Source organism: Rhagoletis zephyria, unplaced genomic scaffold, assembly GCF_001687245.7.
Source record: "Rhagoletis zephyria isolate East Lansing unplaced genomic scaffold, Rhagoletis_zephyria_1.1 Rzeph_scaffold_01760, whole genome shotgun sequence".
In the NCBI taxonomy this organism is placed as follows: Eukaryota; Metazoa; Arthropoda; class Insecta; order Diptera; family Tephritidae; genus Rhagoletis; species Rhagoletis zephyria.
The window spans coordinates 58,435-85,997 of record NW_016158844.1 but is presented as its reverse complement, the minus strand read 5'-3'; the positions used below and the strand labels follow the sequence as shown (position 1 = coordinate 85,997).

At 37.3% G+C, this 27,563-nt stretch overlaps 1 protein-coding gene across 5 annotated transcripts in view; it reads right to left on the bottom strand.

Annotated features, from left to right (window-relative positions):
- Window positions 1-103: 103 nt before the first annotated feature.
- lilli (AF4/FMR2 family member lilliputian) overlaps window positions 104-27,563 on the bottom strand; it is a 60,656-nt gene continuing 33,196 nt past the window's right edge. Inside the window, exons 2-14 of one of the 5 annotated variants that reach the window (XM_017618994.1) lie at window positions 17,559-18,279; window positions 17,300-17,493; window positions 16,332-16,628; window positions 16,216-16,269; window positions 6,436-7,042; window positions 2,768-6,358; window positions 2,404-2,702; window positions 2,140-2,334; window positions 1,930-2,016; window positions 1,681-1,867; window positions 1,466-1,616; window positions 1,146-1,396; window positions 104-1,072 (exon numbers count right to left, since the gene is read on the bottom strand). In XM_017618994.1, the coding sequence (XP_017474483.1) occupies window positions 965-1,072; window positions 1,146-1,396; window positions 1,466-1,616; window positions 1,681-1,867; window positions 1,930-2,016; window positions 2,140-2,334; window positions 2,404-2,702; window positions 2,768-6,358; window positions 6,436-7,042; window positions 16,216-16,269; window positions 16,332-16,628; window positions 17,300-17,493; window positions 17,559-18,279 (6,742 nt within the window). In that variant the 3' untranslated portion in view covers window positions 104-964. Of the gene's footprint in view, window positions 1,073-1,145; window positions 1,397-1,465; window positions 1,617-1,680; window positions 1,868-1,929; window positions 2,017-2,139; window positions 2,335-2,403; window positions 2,703-2,767; window positions 6,359-6,435; window positions 7,043-16,215; window positions 16,270-16,331; window positions 16,629-16,886; window positions 16,941-17,002; window positions 17,494-17,558; window positions 18,280-27,563 lie in introns of all 5 variants that reach the window. The other 4 variants (XM_017618997.1, XM_017618996.1, XM_017618998.1 and 1 more) reach the window with 4 other exon arrangements.

Here is a 27,563-nt window from a genome sequence, read left to right as displayed (position 1 = left end):
AAAAAAAAAAGATTTAATTTCAAATCCACTGTAAATGAACTAAGAGGAATTATACTAAAATCGATAGACTTCGGGCTAAGTTAAGTGCGTGATTTGTAGTAGTGAGGGTATGTGTGTAAGCAGANAAAAAGATTTAATTTCAAATCCACTGTAAATGAACTAAGAGGAATTATACGAAAATCGATAGACTTCGGGCTAAGTTAAGTGCGTGATTTGTAGTAGTGAGGGTATGTGTGTAAGCAGAAAAAAAAAGAAAATTAAATATTTCAATGTTTTACCGATAATTTGCCAATCAACGTTTCCGATTTTATTATTTTTTTTACCTCAGTATTTATTTGTTTTATAAATAGATTAAAATAACATTGTTTAATAATAAAAACAGCAATAGCATAATAACATTCATTACTCTTGCGTTTTACAAATATGCACACTATTTACAAGATTTATGTTAATAACAGAAACACATTGTTTTCCTTTGTAAAGTGAACCGATTTAGAGAGGTCAACAATCGTGCAACAAAAAAAAAATAATAATAATAGTAATAGCTTAGCCAAGCATACAAAATATCCTTCTCTTCAAATTAAAATAAAAATGCATTTGCGTCTTCTAATTAACTTCTTTTTACAATTTTGCAGAATTTTCATAATTCGTTTTAAGGTGTTACATTTAGTTACATGTATGTATATAAAAACAAACTGATATTCTCTTATTTTCGACATTTAACTAAACGATTCAGTAATAAAAAATAATAGTAATATTAATAACTGTAGAGGTAAAAATATAACACTTTTTCTTTAAAAATTCCTCCGATGAAAAACAAGCGGAAACTGCTTGACACTTACTCGTATATTTGCCTTCATATAGTAACTTTCAAGCTTTAGTAGAATTTACAAAAATAGTAGATATTTACCGCCTACCAATGAGCTGTAGCTATATATATTTGTATGATACTATTCATTTTAAACTAAAAAGGTTTAAGATATTCAACTGTACGCGCAGTCTGCTGAAGTTTAATTGTCAGCGCCGGCTTTGTTGGGCAGTCAGTGTAATGGCTCGGGCAACACATTACAATCTAAAATAGGTCCAAAAATGCATACGCTACCAAAATTTTTACACTACTGTGGCTGCAATGTAGCTGTGCTTACGTTGCATTTATTGATTGAGGAGGTGTTACTAGTGCTAATCGCCTCAGCAGTACTAGTAGCAGAGGTAAGGGTAATGCCCGTAACCGTACCACTACTGCCACCGCCGCTGGTTGTAGTTATAGCCGTTGTGGTTATGGTGGTATTTGCGCTCTTTAGCTTCTTCAGACCCGACTGTACATATCGAAACAGGTCATACATGGAACTGTGCAGGGTCAACGGTCCATTTTCGTGATCCAATGCAATAAAGAAATCTGTGATAAAATAGTTAATCGAGTTAAAATGATTTTTTTTTTGTTTGTTAAATACAATATTTAATTCACCAGTATGGTTACCCTGCCGCACCAGGCGATCGGCTTGATCCCACAAGTCGTGACAATTGGCTAAGTAATTGAAGTATAAATTTTGGTGGCTTAGTGTGGTATGCATATCTGGACGCATACTACGTCCAGGAGGCGTATTCGACCCAGAACCCTGCAATATAGTTAAGAAAAAAATTGTAAATTCGTATTTATAAGTTCTCGATACATACACATACATATGTATGTAAACCTTCTACCTGTGAGCAAACTGAGTTTGACGGCGAGTTTGACGATGGCGTATTTCCATTGAGTATTTCCGTGCGACCACTTTTAAATATCTCCATGCAATGATTGATTATGCTACGACAATAGTGCCGCTTCATTTTATATAGTTTTAGTGAGATTAAGGATTGACAACGTAGACTAAAAATATATATGCAGTTTTAGGAAACCAAGTACTTAGTATTAGAAATAGCTTCGCTCACCTTAAGATTGCAACTTTGTTGTGAGGTTCGTGCAGTTCATTGGCGGATGATGATACCTGCAAATGCTTAATCTTTGAAGAAATAAATCTGAAAAATAAAAAAATTATGAGAAAAAAAGTTATCAAACCTATACAACTTTATTCACTTTATAAAATTACAATGTTTGATAGATTGCATTAGCTCCTTAGAAAGCAAACACACTTTACTCACTTAATTAAGTTCAATGTGTCCTTATACATAACCCAACTCGATTCTTCGGAGTTGCGATGCTGCTCTAACCCGGCACTGGAAAGCAAGAAGTATATGACCGCTTCCAAATACAGCGTTACTTGATTGAATAGATTTTGTTCCTTATCGGCAGCATGTTTGCGTTTAACGGCTTCCTGCAGGAACTTCGAGTTTTCACTAATGTATGAGTGACAACAGTGGCAATAAGTGTTAAGGCGATTAAACTTTTTAACTAAGAAAATATACCTTATATCATCACATAGTCCGTCATCGTCACGTTCAAAGTATGATCTATATATGACTTGTGGCGGTGGAGCTAATGGCACGGCGCCGCTGCCCGAAGGCAGCACATTGCCTGAATTTGACTCTGCGATCGGCGCCGTATTTAAGTTATTGCCAGCTGTTTGTAGATGCGCAGGACTATTTGAAGAATTAGAAGCAGTGGCATTAGCAAGCGGTTGCTGCTGATGAATTTGACGCGGTACCAGTAACCGATCATGGTTTGTGTGAGACAATTGACGACTGTCCAAGTGCTGATGCTCCTTCTAAAGAAAAAATAATAATATATATATATATTGTTACTTTATTTCATATTTAAACAAATATTTACCTCCATTTGTCCATTGTTGCTCATGCCCAGCGGCGGGATTATAGCGATTGCACGCCGACTCGTATCGTTGGCATTAGAAAGACTGCTAATAGCGCCACTTCCAATATCACGTTCAATAGTAGCCACAGCGGGTAAAAGCTTGCCAACGTCCTTGTCTATTTCTTTTTCTTTGCACGTCGCTGCCATTGTGGTTGGTGTTGTCAACACGCCACTTTCCTTACCCTCTTTCATCTCCTTGCCCTCTTTGGAATACTTATCAGTTTTCTCCTTTTTCCGTTTTTTCTCTTTATACGGGCTGGAGCTGGCACTCCGCTTACGCCGTTGCGATTTGTTGTCTATAATGTCACTTACACGCAGATGTGATATAGGCGAAGCATTATTCCCATCTTGCTTCTCAATGCCCACATAGTCATTTGAATGAGGCAGGCCGAGCTTAGAGTCCTGTTTAAGAAGAAGCACCTCTTGTTTTACTGAGTTGGTTGTTTTAAATTTAGTTTCGCTGCCGTAGGCGTCACCCTTGTTAGCTGCTGCCACGGGTGTGCTATCAAGCTCAGCGCCTGGTTCGTTTTTAATCAATTGCTCATGCTTGAGCAACTGCTTCGTCGATGGCGAATTATTGCCTTCAGCTTCCACCGTTGGAGCAGTCTTTGATGAATAACCGTTTGGCGTAAGTTGTGGCTGCTCTTTAGGGGTTGTTTCTCCACTACCGCCGCCATCAGTTGAGCGACTGCTCAGTCGCCTATTAGAATGCAGTGTGCTCAGTCTTTGTTTTCCCCCACCAACATTAATGCCCATCAAGCTTTCCCTTGATCGCGAGAGTTCCCGATCGGGTGGGGCGTGGGGTGTTGTTGGCGTTCGGTTGCCAGTGCTGTGTGGTGTCACACTGCCGCTGCCACCAGCTGCAATACGAATTGTTGTTGCTTGTAAATCAGCATTTAGTATCGCTTCGTGATGTGCGCAACGAGATGTAGCAGACGAGCCAGCGCCTACATTGGAAAGCCGATAAGTGTTTGCACGCCATTCGGGCAAAATTCGACGCAGCCGTGATAAATCCACTTTACAGATTAATGACGGAATATTCGAAGTTAACATTGCTGTAGTTCGTATGGGTGAGGCAGTGGGTGCCGACAGTAAGCCTGCCGGAGTGGGTGTGGGTGTAGGCGTACGCGTAGCAGGTGGAGTACGAGTCGGAGTACATGAAGGCGTCTTGATACGCTGTTGATGAACTTTACGTTCAGCGCTACTGCGACTACTTCGATCAGGTGTACGATGCGCGCTAGCAGCCGTGAGTTGTGAAATAGCTCTTGGTGATTTCATGTGTCCAGGTGTGAGTCGTGGTGATTGTGCGGTAGTGGACGCTGCAACATGATGCTCTTGGCTAGTTGGTACAGCTGATGCAACGGCAGCAGTTGTCCTATAACCCCCCGCGTTGGGGGAAATCAACTTTTGTTGTTGTTGCTCTCCTCCCAGCTCACCACTAGACTGGTCGATGACCAGCACCTGACCTTGTTTTTTTGCCCCACCTTCTTTGGGATTGAAAATGCGCGTTAGCGTTACATTTTTGTTCTTGTCACTCGCCTTCGGTTTGTCACGACGCAGGCGTGTACCGCTCGAGGTGCTGCTGGCGCACGTAGAGGCTTTAACGCCAGTCTTTGAATGTTTGCCCTTAACACGATTACTAGAAGTCGCACTACGTTCTATATCAGAATGTTCGCCGCCGCTACTACTGCCTGAGAAGGAAGATGTCCCACTGTTTGAGCTGGAAGAAGAACTAGAGACAGGGGCTGCTAAATTCGGCACTTTATATGGAGATTGCAAGTTTTGTGAGCGATGTGAACTACCGCCACTGACATTCCCAGTACACACTGCTGGCACCACATTTACATTATTGTTCGATGTTGCTGCAACAAAGTTGCTGACAGAACTATCGTCGGAGCCAGATCCGGAATCCGAAGAGTCCTCACCACTCACGACTTGTTCATCATGGTGCGCGAATTGTGGTGTAGGACGTCTGCGCTTACTACTATTTGATAATTTTAACATTCCACTTGTCTTTCCCACACTTGTTGACACTGACGTAGCAGTTGCAGATGTCATGTCTTCATGCGAGGATTTACGTTTATTTAGTTGTACAATAATGCGACTAGTTCCTACTGGTAAAGTATTCGTCGCTATAGCCGCCGCCGTTGCCGACGAAATCGCTGCTGCCGCTGTTGGTCGCGCTGTTAGATTGCGTTTGGCCGATATAGCGCCTGTACCGGCGTCTTCGTCTTCATCATCGGATGACGAACCACTTATCACACCCTCTTCTTCCTCTGAATCTGAAGAAGAACTGGATGATTTCGACGTTGAACAGGACGTAGAAGACGATGAGGAGGAATCAAGGATCGGTGCCCGTGGTGCTGTTATGTCGGGCTGCTGTGTTTGTGCTGGCATTTTCGTCGCTGTTGCTGTCGTTGCCGAACTAGAATTCTGCCTCGAGCCTCTCCGTCTTGTAGCAGACTTCTTAGTTATCACGGGAACACTATTTAACATATCTTTTTTCGCTGTAAGGGTTGGTCCCTTTGAAACGGCAGTTGATGCAGAAGCGGTCGTTCCACTGCTTGCAATTTTGCGTGGCCGACCAGGTCCCTTTTTCGCTGCTACTGCAGGCACTGGTTCCGCATATAACTTTCCACCCGGTCCAGCAGCTGCTCGCAGTGCTGCCGGACTCACTGTAACACCTGCACTTTTAAAAGGTGCATTTGTTGGTGCTATGCCTTCTTCATCACTCGTATCCAGATGAGTTGAGACTGTAGCTGCTGAAATTCTAGGTTTTTTCCGTCTACGTGTTGACACCGTTGTCGGGAGGGGGTCGATGGGGAGAACAGTTATTGAATTGGGAAGTGTAGGTGCCGGTGCTAATGGTTGCGGGGGTGAAGGCGGCAAAGCAGTAATAGCAGCAGGTACACCTGGAATCTTCAAAGTGCCACCTGGGCCCAGTGTTGGTACAGTTTGCCTGGTAGGTGGTGTACCATTGTCTTCGTCGTCGGTGGTGTTCGACGTCGGACCATCACTGGAAGGCGCAGACAAGCGGCTAACACGTGCAAGTTCCCCACTTTTTGGGCCGGTTGTACCACTATTGCGCATGTGCGGTGACACAGAGGGAGTGCGTCTCCGTCCGCTACCGCTGACATTACCGCAGGTGTTGTAGGGTGTTACAGTTGTCGTACCACCAGCAAGTGACATTGGCGCCATCGTAGTTGTTGTTGTAGCTGTCGACAAGCCCGAAACTTCGTGTTTAATTTGGCTCGTTGGTATTGCAACAAACTCGGCAGCGTTTAGCAAGGGCACCTGTGATTGTTGTTGCTGTTGCTGTTGAGACCCGATATGCAAATGAGTCTGCACACTACCAGAAGAGCCAGTCTTTAATAATGAACTGGGATAAAGCACATCGGATTCTTTTTTGATTTCATTCAACAGCGCCGGAATACCACCACCTATACTTGACTTTAATCCACAAGCATTCGATGAAATTCCACGTGCATCACAGCTTCTTCGTACTCCTCCAATTTCTTCATCGTCATCATCACTCCGCGCTGAGTATTTCTTCTTCAAAAAAAAAATAAATAAAAGAATAAGAATTTAGAAAAAAATTGTGTGATGAATTGAACAACCAGTTCACTTACTGCTGTTCCATAATTGGCTGCCTCATGTTTTACGATCGCCGGGTTAGGTTGCGACTGCGTCGCCTCCGGAATAATTTGAGCACCACCAGGCAAAAGAGTTGGTTCATCCATGCTAACATTAATTGAATTGACGACTAGCGAATTCGCTGGTGGCGTTGTTTCGTTCAGGGCTTGCGCAGGCTTTTTATTGAAATACCGACTCAGGTGCCATTTACTTGATTCCGATGGTGATGGCGTTTTATTGGCAGACAAGGAAGTGGAGCTGGGACCGGAATTGGATGAGTTCCCAGAGCCCAATGCATTGTTACTCAGATAAATGCTTGATCGGCCGCTGCCAAGGGGTTCGATCAACTTCGATTTATCATTTACAGCTTTGCCTACGCCTGCGCGTCCTATAGACTGCGTCGTTTGTTGTAGTATCTGTTGCTGTTGCACATGTTGCTGATTCTGAAGTGGGTGATGTGTGTGCAATTTCTGTTGTTGTGCTATGGATTGTTGCAAACGTAAGGAGTTAGGAGGCTGTTGACGCTCACTTTTCGAGGACTCCTCGCTGCCAGATTCACTGGAATCTGAAGGTGAACTATCGCTGGAATTATGCATTGAGTGGCTATACGAAAGTTCAAGAAGATATATGTAAAAAATGCAATGACATTTATTTCTAAAATATCTATATAAATAAACGTTAACTCCGATATATAGGAGGCGGGGCACCTAACATACATACTAAAAGCTTAAAACCAATATATCTTTAAAACCAAATAGGCCGCAGAAATGAAATTTGGCACGGATGCATAAATTGTATACTACCCTACTTATGGCAAAAATTGGTAGGTAATCGAAAAGAGGGCATGTCACCTCCCATACAAAGTTGAATTCTAATATCGTTAATCTCTGGAACCCCACACGCTAACGTACTGAAATTTTACACAGCTACAAATGTTGTCAATAACGTACTTATGCCCGAAAAGGAGGATGAGGCACTTCCAATACTTCCATATGGCTTATCTATGCAACCGCTTATGATAAGATAATGAAATTCTACACATCTACATATATATATATATTGTATATAAATAGCAGAGGTCGAAAATATCCATATCCCTCTCCACTTTGAAAGTGTCGCAAAATAACCGTCACTATTTAAGAGAAAAAATAACCCACAAAACAGAACAGGTGGTTTATTTTTAGTACATGTGTGCTCCTCTCAGTGGGAAAGGGTTATTTGCATATCTGTTGGACACGGACACTTATCGCTAGAAGAGGAGAAATAAGTGTTAGAACGCGGTTACCCACGAACGTGCACGCAGGGTACGTAGAAGTGCGTAGAAACATATCAAATTTGCTGTTGATAGAAAGAGAGAGAGATATAACCAACGTCAACGTCACGGTCATGTGGTGGCATGGTTACGTGATTTTAAATCCTTATTGGTTTAAAGTCCGCTATCAATTATGAAATATATTTGATTTGTGATTTGGTTTGTTGACCAAATAAAAAATAAAATTTATTTGTGATTTGATCTGTCAAGCCAATAGTAGAGGAGCCAACGATGCTAAATCGGGATTTACTCGAGCGTCATTTTTACCTATTGGATTTTGAAGACTATATGATGGGAAGAAAAAAAGGTCATGTGATGTTTTTCCTTCCAGCGGTGGGTGGAGGATCTACAGGCTTCCAAAAATGTAAAAAAAAAAAAACAGTTACATGGATTTACTCGAGCGCATCAGATATTCACAAGGGATGCTTTGATCGCCCATGATTGCGTGATACTATACTAAGATACTATATAAAGAGTGAGCAAGAAGGGAGCGGAGTTTAACATTTTTTCATGTATAAGTAAACTTAAGGTTGCCGAATTCAAAATTATCTGAAAAATGCGTGTTTTTCTTACATACAAATTCTTATGTCTAGTGATTTTAGCTGAGAATTAAGTAAAATTCACATACATAAGTCAAAAAAGTAATTTTTAACTGATATTTGTTTAGCTAAAAGTTACACACATGTGCTACTAATTTTTCTTGGTATAATTTTAATCTGATACTCCTTCGATTTATGATTTTTTCAATCCTCAGTCATCCTATTTTGAAACTGGGGTTAAATTAATCGTAATCGTAAACGCACGTAGATTACACGTGTAATTTCATCGCCCACCTAAAATTTATATAAAGGTTTTGATTCACAAATGCACATACTTATGTACATATACAGCGGAGCAACACGCGAGCCNTATTTGTTTAGCTAAAAGTTACACACATGTGCTACTAATTTTTCTTGGTACAATTTTAATCTGATACTCCTTCGATTTACGATTTTTTCAATCCTCAGTCATCCTATTTTGAAACTGGGGTTAAATTAATCGTAATCGTAGACGCACGTAGATTACACGTGTAATTTCATCGCCCACCTCAAATTTATATAAAGGTTTTGATTCACAAATGCACATACTTATGTACATATACAGCGGAGCAACACGCGAGCTGTTAGTGAGAGTTTGTTTGGGTTAATTCTCACATTTCACTCGCAACTGGTAGATATCATTTGCGAGCATTTGGTCCGCCGGGTATACTTACAGTCATATGATTGTAATAATATGAACGGAAAACAGCAAATCAAGGCACATTAAACAGGTAGTATCAGTAGAGCAAAAACAACATTTGCGTGTATTTTGTTGTTGCTTCTGGTATCGAAAGTGTCAAAAACTGTTCTGAATTTTTTCTTCTAAATCAAAGCGTGCCATGTGAAATACAAAAAATTATAAAAAATAAAAAATTGAAATTGGAAAAAATAAAAATTGATGCAACTTTCTTTCCTAGTAAATTTGTTTGCTTCTCGAAGCATTTATCCATCCTTTGCAAAGCCCAGTAATCAGCGGTTGTGCTGCCGAGTTGGGCGAACGTTCCAAAAGCAGCTATTCAATCGCTTGTTTTGTATGGAAAAAGGTTTCACATGCAAATGGATTTTAACAATTCAGAATTTTTGTGAGAAAGAATTAAAAATATTTGACATTTTCGATACCAAATAATTTGAAAATAAATCAAATCAGCTGCTCTACTGATACTACCTGTTCAATGTACCTTGCAGCAAATAAATAAAAAAAATAACAAATTTCGTAGAAAAATCTGTAGTAGTTTTGAAAAACAGCAAGTGCACACGACAATCTTTGTTGACGGTTTTCGTCACTGCGGCTTGTGGAAATTGTCAGAGTATATACCTCCCGTTACCCTTCAGCTGTATGCTTCATAATAATAATAAAAAAAATAACCGCGCTCGAGAATGTCCAGGTAACGTTTTTTTTTTCAAGTTTGCGACCCTCCCAATCCCTTGCGCAAGGCTCAAGTCGTCAGATTATTGAAATGTACAGTTTTCAGCATGTAATTAATCCACTATTTCTTAATCTGACGCGCTCGAGTAAATCCACCTATAATTATTTTTACTATTCTGATCAGCTCTCCTATGCGCGCGGCTCTACATAGATGGCTTAGATTTGGCAGAGGTACTCAACAGGACGCAGAGTATCCCCCATATGTTAATCTGACGCACTCAAGTAAATCCCCGAATTCCCTCTTGGGCTCCGCTACTACAATACGAAATACAGTTTTTTGATTTGATTTGTAGAGCGAATCAATTTGATTTATAATTTTTCAACTAAGTAATACTTTTGTTATGCAACGCAAATAAGATATTCAAGTATCTTCCAACTTCCAGTTCTACGCTAATCTTTGGGATTTTCGGAAATAATTCCAGATTTTCGAGATTTCTTCGGGATTTTCGGAATCTTCGGGATTTTTGGACTATTTCGGGATTTTCGAGACTACTTTGGGATTTTCGGGATCCTCGGAACTAATTCGGAAGTTTCAAGACTTTTTCGGGATTATTTTCGGTGTATCATATTATGAATATGCACGCTCTCTTCTTTGTCATAAATGTTCGCACATGTATGTGTACGTATATGTATGTCGTGTAAAGAAATGCTTAACGCTTTGCTTCCATTTATGTAGGCCCACTTATATTTTTCAGTCTTACAATAACCCACAAATTAGGACACTTAAAAATAAAAGGCCCTGCCAGGGGCATTGCTTAAGAGAAATTTTAGCAGTTGATAAATAACCCAGAACGGAAAACACCAAAAGATCACACAGAGTGATGTGCCGTGGTGAGAAACACTCTTTGCTTGAGAGATGAGTGTTTGTTTCAGTGGTAAACACCATACAAGACACTTGGTGACGACGGTTATTTTCGATCTCTCATAAATAGGCAAGCAAGCATCATTCATTTGCGAACCATTTTCTCCTAGAATTGAAATATATGATTGCTCTATTGTGCAGGGGTTTTTAGAAGGAGCGGTGTGTCATGCGGTCACGGTCATGCTACCAATTACTAAATAACTGCTAAATTTTAGTATAAATATTTGCCATTTTACAATTATTTAATTTGTATTACAAGTTCAAGGCTTTTTGTTATACATAATATGATTTTGTTGCTCGCAGTAATTTCCATAAAAAACAATTCTTACGTGAATTAATTTCTTTAGTGTTTATGTAAATAAAACAATTTTGACCCTACATTGAGTTATGAAATTGTCCTTCAGTTTTTCAATAAAATGAATGCAACTATTATTTTGGTTTTTCAGTAATTTCCAAAAAATGTTAACCGTACGTGCACACTACTATTTTAGTGCTCGCAGCATATGAATCACAATATAACCAGTAAACAACCTTCGGTGAATTTGGCGGCTGCCTTCCTCGGGGATGAATATGCTAGGGATGAAATTATTGGTACACACGCCTTCCAAGCACGCAGGGTTGCTTTTAACAAACAAAAAATATTACTTTCAAATAGTTTCAAAAAGTATAGTGTAAAACGAAATTTATTGAATAATTCCACATAAAATGGTATACATCATGGAACTTATCTACTAATTGACATGAAATTACTATCTCAACGCTCGGAGCGCTGCCACTGAGGGCTTTTGTCAACTGATAAAAAAAGAGAAAATTTGGAAATACCAAAAAAAAATTTCAGATTTCTCCTTGTGAATAAGAATGGCATAGTTTTTACCTAGCTCGTGTGACTACGCAAAATTTTGACAGCTTGTAAATATGTATACACATAAAGTTGTTGGCGGTAATAGAGTCAAAATCAAAATGGAGAAAAGAACAAAAAGCGTACGTTAGTTGTCAGTTATAAAATAAATCCAATTTATTTGCGAATATTTGTTTTTCTATTTATTGAAAGGCAACTACACGAAAAAGCTTGTGTTAATTATATTGATAACAGAACCTGGCAGCTCGCACGTTGTCTAAATTCTCAAGTAACATAAAATCCACAAAAGAATACATTGCTTGTATTACCATCAATACGCCATGTATAAATTTTAACAAGACACAAAAATAGAGCTTTCGCACGAGCGTTTGTTTGGTTTTTCCACACCATTTATAATTTTCTTTCAATAAAATCACGATTTGTCAAATGCTTAAATTTATTTATCTAATAATAAAGCAGCACACAACCCTGATATCTAAGAAAAAGTCTGAGGAAGGCCATTAAATAGCAGCACACAACCCCGTGCCTTCCTCAGGAGTGAATATAACTACAACAACAACGACTACTACAACAACAACCCAAAAAGGTTGGTTACTGTCTATACTGTGATATGAATACACGATCATCAAGGTATATACATACATATGTATGTACAAACAAAAGCGGTTTTAACATGCGCTGGTAAAATCAGCCATCTGCATAACAATTCGCTAACTAGTTAGTGAAAGCAGCATTTACAAATTTCGGGTGGAGTGGAATCATATTGTACATCAAACTCCGTTGAGCTGTGGATCAAACTTGTTGGGGATGGTATGAGTATGATGAGGGCATCGCATTCATATATATAGCAACTTGTACACATAAGTCAATGTCGTTGAGTGGCTAAAACCACAATATAACCAGTAAACAACCTTCGGTGAATTTGGCGACTGCCTTCCTCGGGGATGAATATGCTAGGGATGAAATTATTGGTACAAACGCCTTCCAAGCACGCAGGGTTGCTTTTAAGAAACAAAAAATAATTAACTCCAAATAGTTTCAAAAAGTATAGTGTAAAACGAAATATATTGAATAATTCCAAATAAAATGGTATACATAAATGACGCATTTTCTAAACGATTTAAATTAAACGTATTTNTAATCACTGCTCCGTACTCTGTTGACCATCGCGGTTGGGCGCGCTGAGAAGGAGACAATTTTATGATTATACACCGTCGGAATTGGTTCGCTATCGAAGCAAATTCCCAGCTGTTGGTGTTGTTGTTGTTGTTGTTGTAGCAGCATTCAAGTTCCCCAAAGAGTTGTTGGGGAGTGTTGTTGGAGTGACACTCCTTGGCCAGATATAAATCTGGGTCGTTCCGGTTACGTAGACCTTACTGTCATGGGAAAGCCAGTATTCTGACCTCTTCCGTCCAGATGGTAAAAAAGTTTGCCGAGGAAAGTTCGGAGAGGTAACCATTTACATTCGAGCACAAGTCATCAATTCCATTGCCGGACGCAATTATTGAGCCGTCGTCAGGAGACATTAGAGGCTCCATCTGTTGGTTGAGGGGGTTTTGATATATGTATAGTAATTAAACAGCAGCGGGGATAGGACACCACCTTGTGGTTTTGCCGCTAAAACTTACTGACGAATGTCGACAGATCCAGCGCTACGAGGACTGTTCTCTCACAGGGGCGGTTTTGGTTCAGGTCACGAGTTACCTGAGTGTTTATGATGTTAAAGCTTACTCACACCAGAGGTCAAATTGCACGCTTTCAGATACTCCTCCCACTTCTTCCGCTAATGTCCGTTCACAAGTCTCCGAATCTCTTTTATGCGGGGATTTCCGGGATCGGCACAACGAAGGTTGTCACGCTAATGGACTAGAACCGCCGCTTCAGCTGGAAAGCTCCGATGGGTGTCCGAAATGCTGGTGGACTTCAAAGTCGTCATTCGCATAAAGGAGTCAACATTGGTGACAAGCAAAATTAAAAAGTGTATGAAGAAAAGAAGTCGAATTTCTAAAGCTAGGCGATACTAGTTATATTAAATCATCGGCGAAATATTTGAAAATGTTGCTTTTAATTGCTGTTAAATTAAATTTTCTCACCTAGAAAATCATTGGGAATTTTTACAAGGTGGTAGCAAGAATACAAAAACAGCTGTCAAAAATTACATGTATTTTGTTTTTGCTTTGGCGGCTGTGCTGTCATTTAAGGCGAAGAAATCAGCTGGTCTAACAACACAACCTTGTCTGAATTCGCCTTGCTCTAAATATCAGCTCTATTCTGTTGAACACATTGAAAACGACGAGCTACGGGCTACTGCTTCCAATTTGTTATCTTCATTATCTAAAGCGCTTTGTCGATGACAGCCGGTGCCCAAAAGAGCTCAGCCAGTTTCCTCATGCCACAAAAATTGGAAATAGAGAAGGAAAACGTTTCTAAGTATTCGAAACAGTTCCGACGTTTTTTCGGAAAAAATACATTCGGAGGTTTGCCATTGCCTGTCGAGGGGCGACCGCTATTAGAAAAAACTTTTACTTTCTTTCGTTTTTTATGTCTGGTGTACATGGTTGCATTTCAAACAACCATTTTTATGTTTTTTGTTGTAGAATGAACTATATGTTTTTATAAAATAAAATTATAGTTTAGAAAACTAAAACCTCCCTATTATAACTGCCATTCGTACTGTCATCAGGTATGTAACTTGAGAATAGAAATCGCTGCATCTTTTAGGCGCATCAATATTACATAGTTACATACCGAGCTAATAAAAGGGAGTTAAAAACTAGCAGACCCGGCGAACTTCGTCCCGCCCAAAACGATTTATATGCTAATATCATGGTTTGGTGGTCGTCGGAAGGCATAAATAGCCCAACGAAAGCGTTGTGTCTGCGAAGAAATTCTTGGAATTTTCCCAGTAATCTGGCGTTTAATGGCACGATTAATAGAATCACGAAATAAATTTGAATAACTTTTTCATCTTCATTCCCTGGCGGCAAAAATTATCCGCTTCGATGGCGATTCTGTCCTTGAAATTGTATAGTGTAGCTGGTGGCAATTTCAAAATGGGGGAGTACAGAAATCCAATATACAGACTTATTTCCGACGAAATATCTTAAATGTCTCATCAAGGACCGCAATAGTTCTGGTGGTTGATTTAACGGTAGTCATTTGAGATTGACCCCTGAACAACTCAATCCTGGTGTTTCCGAATGAAGCTTTAACGCAGAGTAATATTGGTTAATCACAACCATTGGGTCAGTCGAACACATGGGTGTTCGACATACTCAGTGGTGCAGCCGGTCGACGTAATCGACATTTACGAAACTTTTTCTCACTTAACGTTCTTTAGTAATAACTCGACACCAGCGCCACCTGACGGCTTTTTTTGCAAGAGTATTGCCCTTACAAGTGCCAATACNGTTTGCCCTTTAACCCGTTTTTTTGTGTTTTGGGGAGGTTGGCTGGTTTTCACCACCACCAGGTTATTCCTCTGCTTTTAATATATCTCTTTGTATGTTTTATTCCATTGACGTATCCAATCGTCGCTCCACTGATACACGATGGTAATACCGCTGAGGGCCAGAACCACGTGCAAAAGTTTCTGCTAATATATGTATGGCACGTCTTATTCCTTTCAATTCTTTGTCAATTATATCAAATTAAAAAGTGTATTGTGATTAAATGGTCCACAAGTAACCGGTTATTCCTCGAATTGTTGCTTAGATGTCCGAATTTATTATTCAGATTAAAATTTAAATGGATGGGAACTAAGTACTCATTTTGCCAGGTTATTCCTCCAATGGTAAATTATTGTGTTTTAATGGCAGGGAACTATGTCGTCATATCGCCAGGTTATTCCTCCAATTTGGTAATTTTATAATTATTCGTCAAATTATAATTTTAGGTTGAGACTAAAAAATTTTCCGTTATGTTATGTGGAACAGTTACTTTTTTATTTCACATTTACTTTGTTCGTTAGATAGTACCGTATCAACGGTACGCTTAAATATTTTCATTTAATTTTAATATCAACTCTCTTTATGTCTGCATCTATTACGTTACTTATGTAATTATTATATTATATGTAGCATTATCTTCTCTAGTTTTAAAGCTTGTAATTTTATATTTAATGAACCGACTTCATTTTTATGTGTAAATTAATCAGATATTTGCTTTAACAAAACTCGGCAGGTACCAGCACGACCATACTCGTCGAGGAGCCATTTTTAACTGCCCTTTAACCCATCCAATAAGGTAGAGTAAAATATTTCATACTGCTCTTATTACTTCAACTGGCATAATTCTGCCATGGTATGTAACTAACTAGCTTCTTCTTAAGTGATCATCTACATACGATTTTGGAAAATCCTTTACTGAAACCATGAAAATCTTCGAAATCCGAAAATATTGTTGCCAAATTTTAATCTAATACTACTTTAATGTATCTAATTCACTTGACGCAAGGTAAATTATCAAATTTTGAGTGCTTCTGTTTTGTGCTCTCGTGGTTTTGAGTAATTAAAAATTAATTAGATGATTGTGTCATATAGTAACTGAAGGGAAGGAGAGACAAAAAATCTGCATTTTCTTTACAGCACTATACCAATTGGTAAAAAATTCACACTATTACCAGTATTTTTAAAAATTAAGCGGTTTTAACTTAAACTTGTCCCATAAAATTTGTATGAATTTCGATATATGTAGGTATGTAGCCCCGTTAAATTTTATTTGTTTGGTGAAAAACTTACCTTTGTTTTTTGCGATCTTCATCTGATTCTGAAAGTTCCAAATCATTTTCCAATCTAAGAAATTTCAATCATCCTATTATTTTCAAATTTAAAATTATTACACCTCATACACTTACGTGGAACTTTGCTTCTCCAATGTTGGCCCCACTTTGTTAGCCAATAATAATGGTTTCAAAGGCTCCTTTGACATTGACAAAACTGGCTTGACAGTTGACGTTCCTGGCGATGCATTCAGTATGTTCTGCGTTGGTACGGCCGTTGTAAGAGCCGCTGTTGTCGTAGTAGTCATAGTAGACGAAGTTGCAAATGAACTGCTACTACCAGTGGTTGTTATCGCATCAGCGTTTGGCATAGCTTGTGGATTTGGCGTTGCCGGTAGAGCTGAGATTGGTGTTATTGGTGGTGGGACCGCGNAGCGATGCATTCAGTATGTTCTGCGTTGGTATGGCCGTTGTAAGAGCCGCTGTTGTCGTAGTAGTCATAGTAGACGAAGTTGCTAATGAACTGCTACTACCAGTGGTTGTTATCGCATCAGCGTTTGGCATAGCNTAAATTACATTGATAGATAAGAGGATGCAGTGATAGTATTATCGCAGCTTACAAAAATGTAGCCTACGATATATGTAGGTATGTAGCCCCGTTAAATTTTATTTGTATGGTGAAAAACTTACCTTTGTTTTTTGCGATCTTCATCTGATTCTGAAAGTTCCAAATCATTTTCCAATCTAAGAAATTTCAATCATCCTATTATTTTCAAATTTAAAATTATTACACCTCATACACTTACGTGGAACTTTGCTTCTCCAATGTTGGCCCCACTTTGTTAGCCAATAATAATGGTTTCAAAGGCTCCTTTGACATTGACAAAACTGGCTTGACAGTTGACGTTCCTGGCGATGCATTCAGTATGTTCTGCGTTGGTACGGCCGTTGTAAGAGCCGCTGTTGTCGTAGTAGTCATAGTAGACGAAGTTGCAAATGAACTGCTACTACCAGTGGTTGTTATCGCATCAGCGTTTGGCATAGCTTGTGGATTTGGCGTTGCCGGTAGAGCTGAGATTGGTGTTATTGGTGGTGGAACCGCGCTCTGCAATAATTCCGCCCCGGAAGGTGGTGATCCCAAAATAGGTTGTATTGGCCCTATAGAATATTTATGCCGATTCGGACCATTGAGATTGTACTCGCCAATAGTGGTGCGAGGGGTGGCAGCAATTTTCGTGATTTGTTCAGGCGCCCGATACGTCTGGTCCACTTTGGAGATGATATCGTTGATTGATTTCTTGAAACATTTAATATTATACAATTAATAAAGTTTTATTATAATATGATAAGCAGCAATCTCACCGGTAATGGTTTGGAGAAGCGTCCATTGTGCAATGGTGCCGTCGATTTTGGCGGACCTAGGTATCCATTTGGAGGCGGTGGCAGCAGTGTTGTCGGTGCGTTCGAGCTACTATTGCTGCAATTGTTGGTTCCGCCACTGCTAACAGTGTTTAGTGTCGAAGTTGGTGGCGGTAGCAGCGGAGGTGGGCCTTTTGGTGGCGCCATTCCACTGCTTGAGCGCAAATCATTTTTCACCGGTTGACCAGGAAAACCCCCTCTTCCGTTATATGGTGGCTTGTTGTCAGCTGGCTTAAGATAAGGTGTTTGGCGCAGTTGCTGTTGTGCTTGCTGTTGATAGTGATGTGTTTGTTGTGATGACTGTTGAGGCTGCTGCGAGCCAGATGGACAAGTCAGCGGGCGCTGTGAAGAGGACGATGAGTTGACGAGCATGGGTGCGCTGTTGACACCACTGCCGCCAGTTGAAGAGGAGGAGGCACTTGTTTGTATATGACTGGTGAGCAGGGCATTGTTAGAGGAAGGTTGTACACCGACCGCGTCCGTATTCATAAACTCAATAGCTTTGGAATGGTCGCCTAATTTAGCGGTTATATCGTCATCAACCTCGGACGGATTGACCCGCCGTGGTTCTGGAAAGAGGGCATACTCGCGGCCGACGCTTTGCACTTGCTGGCGCTTATGTTTTTCACGTTCTCTCTGTTGGCGGCGCTCGAGATCTTCCATCCTGCGAGAAAAACCAAAACAATGAAGAATACAATTGATTTATTTTGACAATTATCGCAAACATATGTACATACATATGTATGTATTAGAATTGTATTTTAATAAATAAAAAGTTTGATAAAAAATAATCACGCGACATAGGAACACGCAAGAATAAATTGTAAACAAAATAACAAGACGTACAGAAAGAAAGATTTGCTGACATGCGTAGCGCAGAAACTTCACAAAATGACTGCGGGTCGTCTACATGTCTACGCTGCAACGAACGCGTATGTACATGCATACATATGCACATTAGGGTAGTCCAAAGAGAGTTAAGTCGGAATTGTAATGCTCTCAACCTTAGGATTGTCTATATCGAACAAATATACCCGTTTTCTTTTTATTCAGAAAATATTTAGAGGTCGCTCAAAGCGCTCAAAGTTTCCCATGTATTTTATATGAAAAAAATGTGTAGAAATGATGTAGAATTTTCTAGAATTTCTGTATGTACACTGTCGGCAAAAAGTATTGGCACAGCTGCTTTTTTACAATACATGCAATAATTTTTATTTAATATTTTTCCGAAAATTTTAAATAAAAATATGGTTCACGCCACAACAAAAAACATAATAATATAATCTTTCAGGTTTTGCAAAACTCACGAAAATTCAGCAAATTTTCAACTTTTTATTCAGATTTTTTAGAATTTTTTCGAGTATGCAGATTTGTAGNCAATTTTTATTTAATATTTTTCCGAAAATTTTAAATAAAAATATGGTTCACGCCACAACAAAAAACACAATAATATAATTTTTCAGGTTTTGCAAAACTCACGAAAATTCAGCAAATTTTGAACTTTTTATTCAGATTTTTTAGAATTTTTTCGAGTATGCAGATTTGTAGCCCAATCAATTTTATAAAGTAGAAGCTATAGGTAGCTACGAATTACCGTTGATTTTTGGCAATTTGTTTCACGCAGTTTCTTCCATACAAAAAAAAAATCGAAAATACTTTATATGGAAAAAATTAAAAACACCTGCAACAAAAAAATCAAATTCTCAAGAATCGATGCGATTTTTGACTAACTCCGAACTCGCATTTTTTAATCAGATTTTTTAGAATTTTTGACCACCCTAATGTATATGCATACATATGTATGCACATATGATTGCGTTTTTGAAAATTTTTGAATTTTTAGCATAGAGGTTTTAAGCAAACCGCAATACACTTTTGAGATATGCTAATATGCTGTTAGATAGATAACTATAGTTATAAGGGCGTCACATGGTGTGTTTTTTGAACACTATGTATGCGAAATAATCGTAGCCACCCAGTAGCGAGATGGTCAAGGTGACATCGTCAGTAATGATGATTTAGTGACATCGTCGCACTTGCTGTGAATCCAAAATGACATATAGCTGACAATGACACTGGTGACAAGGTCATTTAGGTGTACTCCTATACTTACATATAACGGACAATGCCTTGCAGTGGTCAAATATAAAAAGTCCAAGCCAATGATCCCTTAATGACAAAGTCATTAGAGACCATCAAATACCAAATAACCATTTCTATGAAAAAGACATGAACGACTTCCATGTAGGCGTTCAACCGTAATTTTTAGCCATTTGAAACTTGTACTTGATTCTACTAGAATTCAATGGGCTACAAAACTACATACTCAGAATCTAATTAAAAACCCGAAATTTTTACGAAAATTTGTGGATTATTTTTTTTTTAATTGCATAAATTTTTAAGGCAGTGTTACTCGATTGGTACATTTGTACAGACTTGTGCATTTTTATATTGGGCTATTGGTACAAAATAAAAAAAATGGAAAACATTTTTTTGTTGTCACAAGATTGGTACAATACAGCAATGTTCTATTGAAAAGTTTCCACAAATTATTTTTCGTGATTGGGATAAAGAGAAATATTTGGGAATTTACAAGTTAAGGTACATCAATGAATTCACTTGGCAGTGATTTCACTTGTTAGGAAANAATTGGTACAATACAGAATTCAATGGGCTACTAAACTACATACTCAGAATCTAATTAAAAACTCGAAATTTTTACGAAATTTTGTGGATTTTTTTTTAAATTGCATAAATTTTTAAGGCAGTGTCACTCGATTGGTACATTTGTACAGACTTGTGCATTTTTATATTGGGCTATTGGTACAAAATAAAAAAAATGGAAAACATTTTTTTGTTGTCACAAGATTGGTACAATACAGCAATGTTCTATTGAAAAGTTTCCACAAATTATTTTTCGTGATTGGGATAAAGAGAAATATTTGGGAATTTACAAGTTAAGGTACATCAATGAATTCACTTGGCAGTGATTTCACTTGTTAGGAAAACTACTGTTTCTATACGATCACTGTTTTGGTAAGAAAATAAACAACCTTAGAAATTTTTATTGAAAATTGTGTGCTATAAATAATGGAATATTTTGTAGATCGAGTCGAATAAAATTTGTAACCGAACGGAAAACTTAAATTTTCATTTAAAAAAATNTTGTGGATTTTTTTTTAAATTGCATAAATTTTTAAGGCAGTGTCACTCGATTGGTACATTTGTACAGACTTGTGCATTTTTATATTGGGCTATTGGTACAAAATAAAAAAAAAATGGAAAACATTTTTTTGTTGTCACAAGATTGGTACAATACAGCAATGTTCTATTGAAAAGTTTCAACAAATTATTTTTAGTGATTGGGATAAAGAGAAATATTTGGGAATTTACAAGTTAAGGTACATCAATGAATTCACTTGGCAGTGATTTCACTTGTTAGGAAAACTACTGTTTCTATACGATCACTGTTTTGGTAAGAAAATAAACAACCTTAGAAATTTTTATTGAAAATTTTGTGCTATAAATAATGGAAAATTTTGTAGATCGAGTCAGAATAAAATTTGTAACCGAACGGAAAACTTAAATTTTCATTTAAAAAAATTCGGATTTAATAAGTTACACAATTGGAATACGATTTGCACCAAATTTCGGCAAATACCCNAAAATTTGTATTGAAAATTTTGTGCTATAAATAATGGAATATTTTGTAGATCGAGTCAGAATAAAATTTGTAACCGAACGGAAAACTTAAATTTTCATTTAAAAAAATTCGGATTTAGAATTCACTTGGCAGTGATTTCACTTGTTAGGAAAACTACTGTTTCTATACGATCACTGTTTTGGTAAGAAAATAAACAACCTTAGAAATTTTTATTGAAAATTTTGTGCTATAAATAATGGAAAATTTTGTAGATCGAGTCAGAATAAAATTTGTAACCGAACGGAAAACTTAAATTTTCATTTAAAAAAATTCGGATTTAATAAGTTACACAATTGGAATACGATTTGCACCAAATTTCGGCAAATACCCAATCGCGTGACTGCCTTTAAACTTGTATTTATACGGATGGTGTTAAAGAATGAACTATAAAAAACTAACCAAAATTAAATAAGATCAAACATAATATTTTAAAACTTGTCAAAATTTGGAGCGGCTATAATTTGTTCGACTACTGTACATAAGTTGACTATGATTACTCGGCCGTGCTATCATAGTAGCACAATGCCACTAATATTTGACTTACAAACAAAATACGGGCAGGAATTTCAAAATTTCAACCNGATACGATTTGCACCAAATTTCGGCAAATACCCAATCGCATGACTGCCTTTAAACTTGTATTTATACGGATGTTGTTAAAGAATGAACTATAAAAAACTAACCAAAATTAAATAAGATCAAACATAATATTTTAAAACTTGTCAAAATTTGGAGCGGCTATAATTTGTTCGACTACTGTACATAAGTTGACTATGATTACTCGGCCGTGCTATCATAGTAGCACAATGCCACTAATATTTGACTTACAAACAAAATACGGGCAGGAATTTCAAAATTTCAACCCTGCTTGTGTGAAATATTTTATTTTCATCAGTATTTTTCTTTTAATCAATCTATGTTGAAAATCCTGGCTACGGCCCTGCATGGCCGTACAAGACAATTAAGTGACTAATGCATAACATTCGCTAAGGGGCAGGGCTGTCGTAGGCGCCGCAATCAAAGTGTTTCATTTCGCTAATTTTTAAACACTTCTTCACTGAATGTTTTATATAAAAATCTAAAAAGTGTTAAGTGAACGTGAACTAAGAAGGACGAACCTAAGATAATGACCAAAAATTGTAATCTTTCACACAGATTGTTTTTAGAGCATAATGAACCAATCAAAATTATAAAAAATAGGAATTTCGGCCCACGCTAATCCCTATTCTGAAAATGCGCTAAAAGGACTAATAATCGACAGTGGATACATCGTATAACGGTCATCATATAATAGACTGGGATTTCTACACCGCAATTTACTTAAGTTATTATTATTTAAGTTTCTTTCATAATTATTACTTTAGACATTTTTAAATCGCCTCATATGTACATATGTACATATGCGTGTAGTGGTTAAAAGAAGAAAATATAGAACTGACGAAATATTACATATATAACAACTAGCAGTCCCGGCGAACTTCGTCCCGCCCAAAATTAATTTTTTGTTTTGAAACATTTTGGGCCAACATTTCCACCAACAGTTCACNCATATAACAACTAGCAGACCCGGCGAACTTCGTCCCGCCCAAAATAAATTTTTTGTTTTGAAACATTTTGGGCCAACATTTCCACCAACAGTTCACGTTCATGATTTTCAGTGGCGCATTTATCTTCTAATATTACGGTTTGGTTTGTCAGAAGGTATATTTCCATTGGCGTCTTAAATGACCTAGCAAAAGTGTGTATGCATACAAAGATATGTAATAGTTTCAGTGCGTTTGAAAGGCGCCCTTTTGCCCCCCGCCCCCCTTTTCACATAGCCCCAATTTTCTCTAAGATTGTGGGATTGATTTCATATATCTGCATACCATGTTCGAGTACTCTATCATCAACACTTCCGGAGATATATATGCAGTATGAAAAATTCAGTTTGTATGGGTGGTGCCACGCCCCATTTTCCAATAACCGCAATTTTTCTTCATGACTATGCGATTGATTTTACATATGAATAGTATGAATATGCACGTAGCGGTATGAAATATACTTTACAGCCGATTGTTATACCCACCATATATACACAAAAAATTTCATAGAGATCCGTTATGCCGTTTAGGAGGCGTTCGACCATAAACACCGTAACACGAGATTTCTATATATTAGATTCATTTTTAGATTGAGTTTTGAATTAAAATAACCTGACGATTAAACAAATTGTTAAAGTTATTCAGATAGGTTCAAAACCCGCGAGGGCCAAAAAATAAGCTGCTAACTAAAATAAAGTTTAATGGCAAAAACGAGAAAAGTAGCACCAGAGAAAAAGCTGAAGCCAAACACAAAGCGAATAACTTAAGTAAAAGTTTTTAATTCGCACAACTTTTTCCTACATAACTTCAAATAGAGAACATTCAAAAGGAAGTAGAAAATTGCGAGACGAAGAGGAATTCGCAGTGCAGCTAGCAAATGTGAGAGCCGAAGGTAGTCCCAACGACATATTTTTTGCGCTTTTTTCTTTTGCCCTTGCGGTAGATATGTATGTATGTATACAATTTTCAATTGGCGTAGCGCCGCACACACTTTCAGCATTAACTACTTTTGTTTGCTGTAAGCTGGCTGAGGCGGTTATAAAATGTATTCACTGAACGGAAGAGGAAGTAAAAATAGGGTGCTGATGTTAAAACATTTGACAAAAATACAATCTAATAGATGAAAAAAGAAAAAAAAACAAATAAATAACAACAACAAAGTAAACAAACGCACATCGAAACGGTAGGGTTATGCACTTAGCCACAAGCTGAGGAATAATAAATATACGGGACAGGTAAGAAATTAACTTTTAACAACCACTACAACATTTCGACCATCGCCATTTATTTAGGTAATCAAAACATAAGCAACTTTACAGATGAGTAACAAAACAAAATAATTCCACATTTTACTTTTTCGCGTTTTTTATGGGTATTTCTAACCTGGTGTGACGTGACATTTGTATGGAAAAATTTAAAAAATTAAAATGAGTCAAAATTTTAAAAATATATTTGCATAGTAACTAAGTATTTAGCCGTTTATTCAGTAACAAATTTACAACAATTGATAGCAAAGATTTAAAGACATAAGCAAACATGCGTCTAGCGTGACGTTACAAAAAACAGAAGTCGGTTTTGACTTGGGTTACAAAATTGCAAAACTCAGCGATTGGAGCTAGACTATTTATATACAATTTGTTGTAGTAATATTTTAAATATTTAAGGTTAATTTACCAAGTTTTTAAGTTCAGACTTGCTGAAAATGCTAGAGTAAAATGATCCTCAGTTAAACATTGCTTTTCTTAAACATTTGTTTGCTCTTAAACCAATAATAAGATCCACATACATACATACCTATTGAGGTACGTAACTTTTCCTTAGCTCACTGTAAAATATCATCAAAATCACGACTAATTAGGACAGTGAAAAACATTGAAATCGACCAGCAAGACTATAGTTTAAAAAGAAAATTCCAAGTTATTTTTAGCAATTCTACTCATGAAAAAAACATTTGTTAGCAAATCATTCGAAGTGCGGTAAGTGACTGCAAACGCCAGGTGTGCCACCAAATAACGAGTATGTTCATACATACTACATATCGCTGTGGGAATGAGGCATCCTTGCTTATTTTAAACGATTTTTTGTATTTTTTTTTCAACAGTTTCATTTACATAGGTATGTACATACGAGGAGTTCCATAACAAAAAGTAATAATTTCACTTGAACAGATTCCTAGAGAATTGGGAAAAACTAACCACCGCCAACATCGATAGTATTTCGGTGGTTGAGTAGGATCATAGAAGGTGCCTAAGGTGCCTAAAGGTAACAAAACAAAATAATTCCACTTTTTGATTTTTCGATTTTTTTTTATGGGTATTTCCAATCTGGTGTGATGTGACATTTGCAAACATTAGTTACTTAAATAGATAATAAATATTAAATTTCATCAAAAACCTCAAAAAAGAAACAGTTGAATAAGTGTGTTCTCATAGACTGGGCCAAAAGTACAATGGTTTTTTCAACCAAGCTATTGTTTGGTTTTTTCATGGTAAGTATACCGATTGTAAGAAATGTGATTCAAGCTGAACATTTAAAAACCAATTCGAATGCCTGGCTGTAGTTGAACGTGCAGAGGTGCTTGATTTTATTTGTTGGCTTCCGGCTGGTTCGAGTACAAATGCCGTCAGTGGCGACACATAATTTTTATTTTTTTCTGTTTTTGGTTTCTCTTAATTACGAAAAAACATCTGTGAAGTGCAGAACCAAATTAAGCGACGAAGAAAATTGATTCCAGTTGAACATTTAAAGACAAATTTATAAAGCGGCTGTAGCTGAGTGTGTAGTGATGCTTGCTGTTATTTGCTAATCCCGTCAGAGGCAACGTGTTAAAATGATTACACAAATTTTTGTTTTGTATCTCCGAATTATGAAAAAGCATCTGTGAAATGTAGAACATAAGCGTGCTCAAACAAAAAAAAAAAAAACAAAAAAATCGCCAGCCAAAATTTTCGTTAATGTAAACAAAACAGTGGTTAATATTACCAAATCATTGTTGAAAATATCAGCCAAGGTATTGTTAGTAGATATTAGCCATTCCTTTTCAAGTTAGAATTTGGTAATATTAACAAATTTTTTGGTTTATTTTTTCTCTCAGTGTATGGAAATGCTCATATGCACCTAATTGACAGCTCTATACTTAGGTAAATTACAATCGCAAATACGTCTAAAGTTTTTGACCGAGGCAAACTGCTAGCTGCTAGCATAATCATGGATAGGTATTACAATATTTGATCAAGTAAAACAACGGTCTTATCCAATTATGCCTTAATACTTTCCCTGCATCATGCTAGACTTCATACAATAAATCGAGAATATCCCTAATGTATTTGTAAGAGACTTAGGGCCGGTTACTCAATGTCTGGTTAACACTAATCTGCGGTTAAACATCGTTATCGACGACTTCGACTCCATGCATAGAACAGGGAGTCGGTAACGTCGATAACTATGTTTAACCGGAGATTAGTGTTAACCAGACATTGAGTAACCGGCCCTAAGTACTCTATTTTTTAGATACATAATACGCCATATACCTAAATATGTATGAGCCTATTAGAATTAACGGCAAGTAAGATTGAATGCAACAAAAATAACAAAAATGTTTCTATATGTATATGTAACACAAACATATGTAATGTATGTATGTATGTATGTATGTATGTGGGTAATTTCCAAGCAAAGTGTACATGGCAGGTATTTTATATATTTTTTTAAGATTGATAAATTTATTCTCTGAAATCAATTACTGATGTGAAAATTTGTGCAGAATACGAAACTGCTTTCAGACTCTTCAAAAATTATTATTTTGACTTATTTTTGTGAAATATTTTCCAGAATGTCACTTTTTAAAAGTAAGTTAAAGGAATAAATAAGTTTGGAAACCGTTAGAAAAAAGTATACTACCCGATAAGCACTGCTGTACTGATTTTTAAAATTAAATAAATGCACGCTCTTTGAACACATTTGCATACCACTTTGAAACTATGATATTATCACAGAAGCTAATGTTGAAGTTTTCCCCACCTTCTTCATAACGTTAACGCGAGGGTTTTCTTGGGAGGCAGGCTTTTTGTTTAATCTTTCTTCGGCAACAATTTCCCATATATGCCATTTGAATACTTTTGGAGAAATAAGCTATTTAAATTAAAAATCCCTTTTCACCTAATAGTGACATTCTGAAAATAGAGGCTAAATTAGAAGACCCGTATCGCGGCGTTTGTTTATGTTAGTTCGATTTTTTTTTTAATCGACCTTCGAACTTTGCAGTCAAGTGCAATAAATTTCTTCCCCTTCTTCCTCTTTTTCCTGGTCTTCCTGTTTTTTTGTTTCCAACCACCGCACAGGTAGCGATTTTTATTTATTTCGTACAAGCGAACTAATATCAAAAATAAAGATTCAGTTAAGACTCGAAACTCAGCCGAAGCTGATGTCTTTTAATTTTCGCTCGGTCGTGATAAAATTCGCTATTAATTTTTTTGGAACTTATTTCATTTTGTGAGTGATTTAAGTTAAGTGCATCGGTCTCATAAAAATAACAAAAACAACATTGTCGGAACCAAAATGTAAAATGGACCATGTTTGTAATGTTTGTGGACGTTTCATAGCAAGCGATGAAAAATGTGGCAATGCGAGTGATTGTTTTTTGGAAGCCTATAAACAATATTT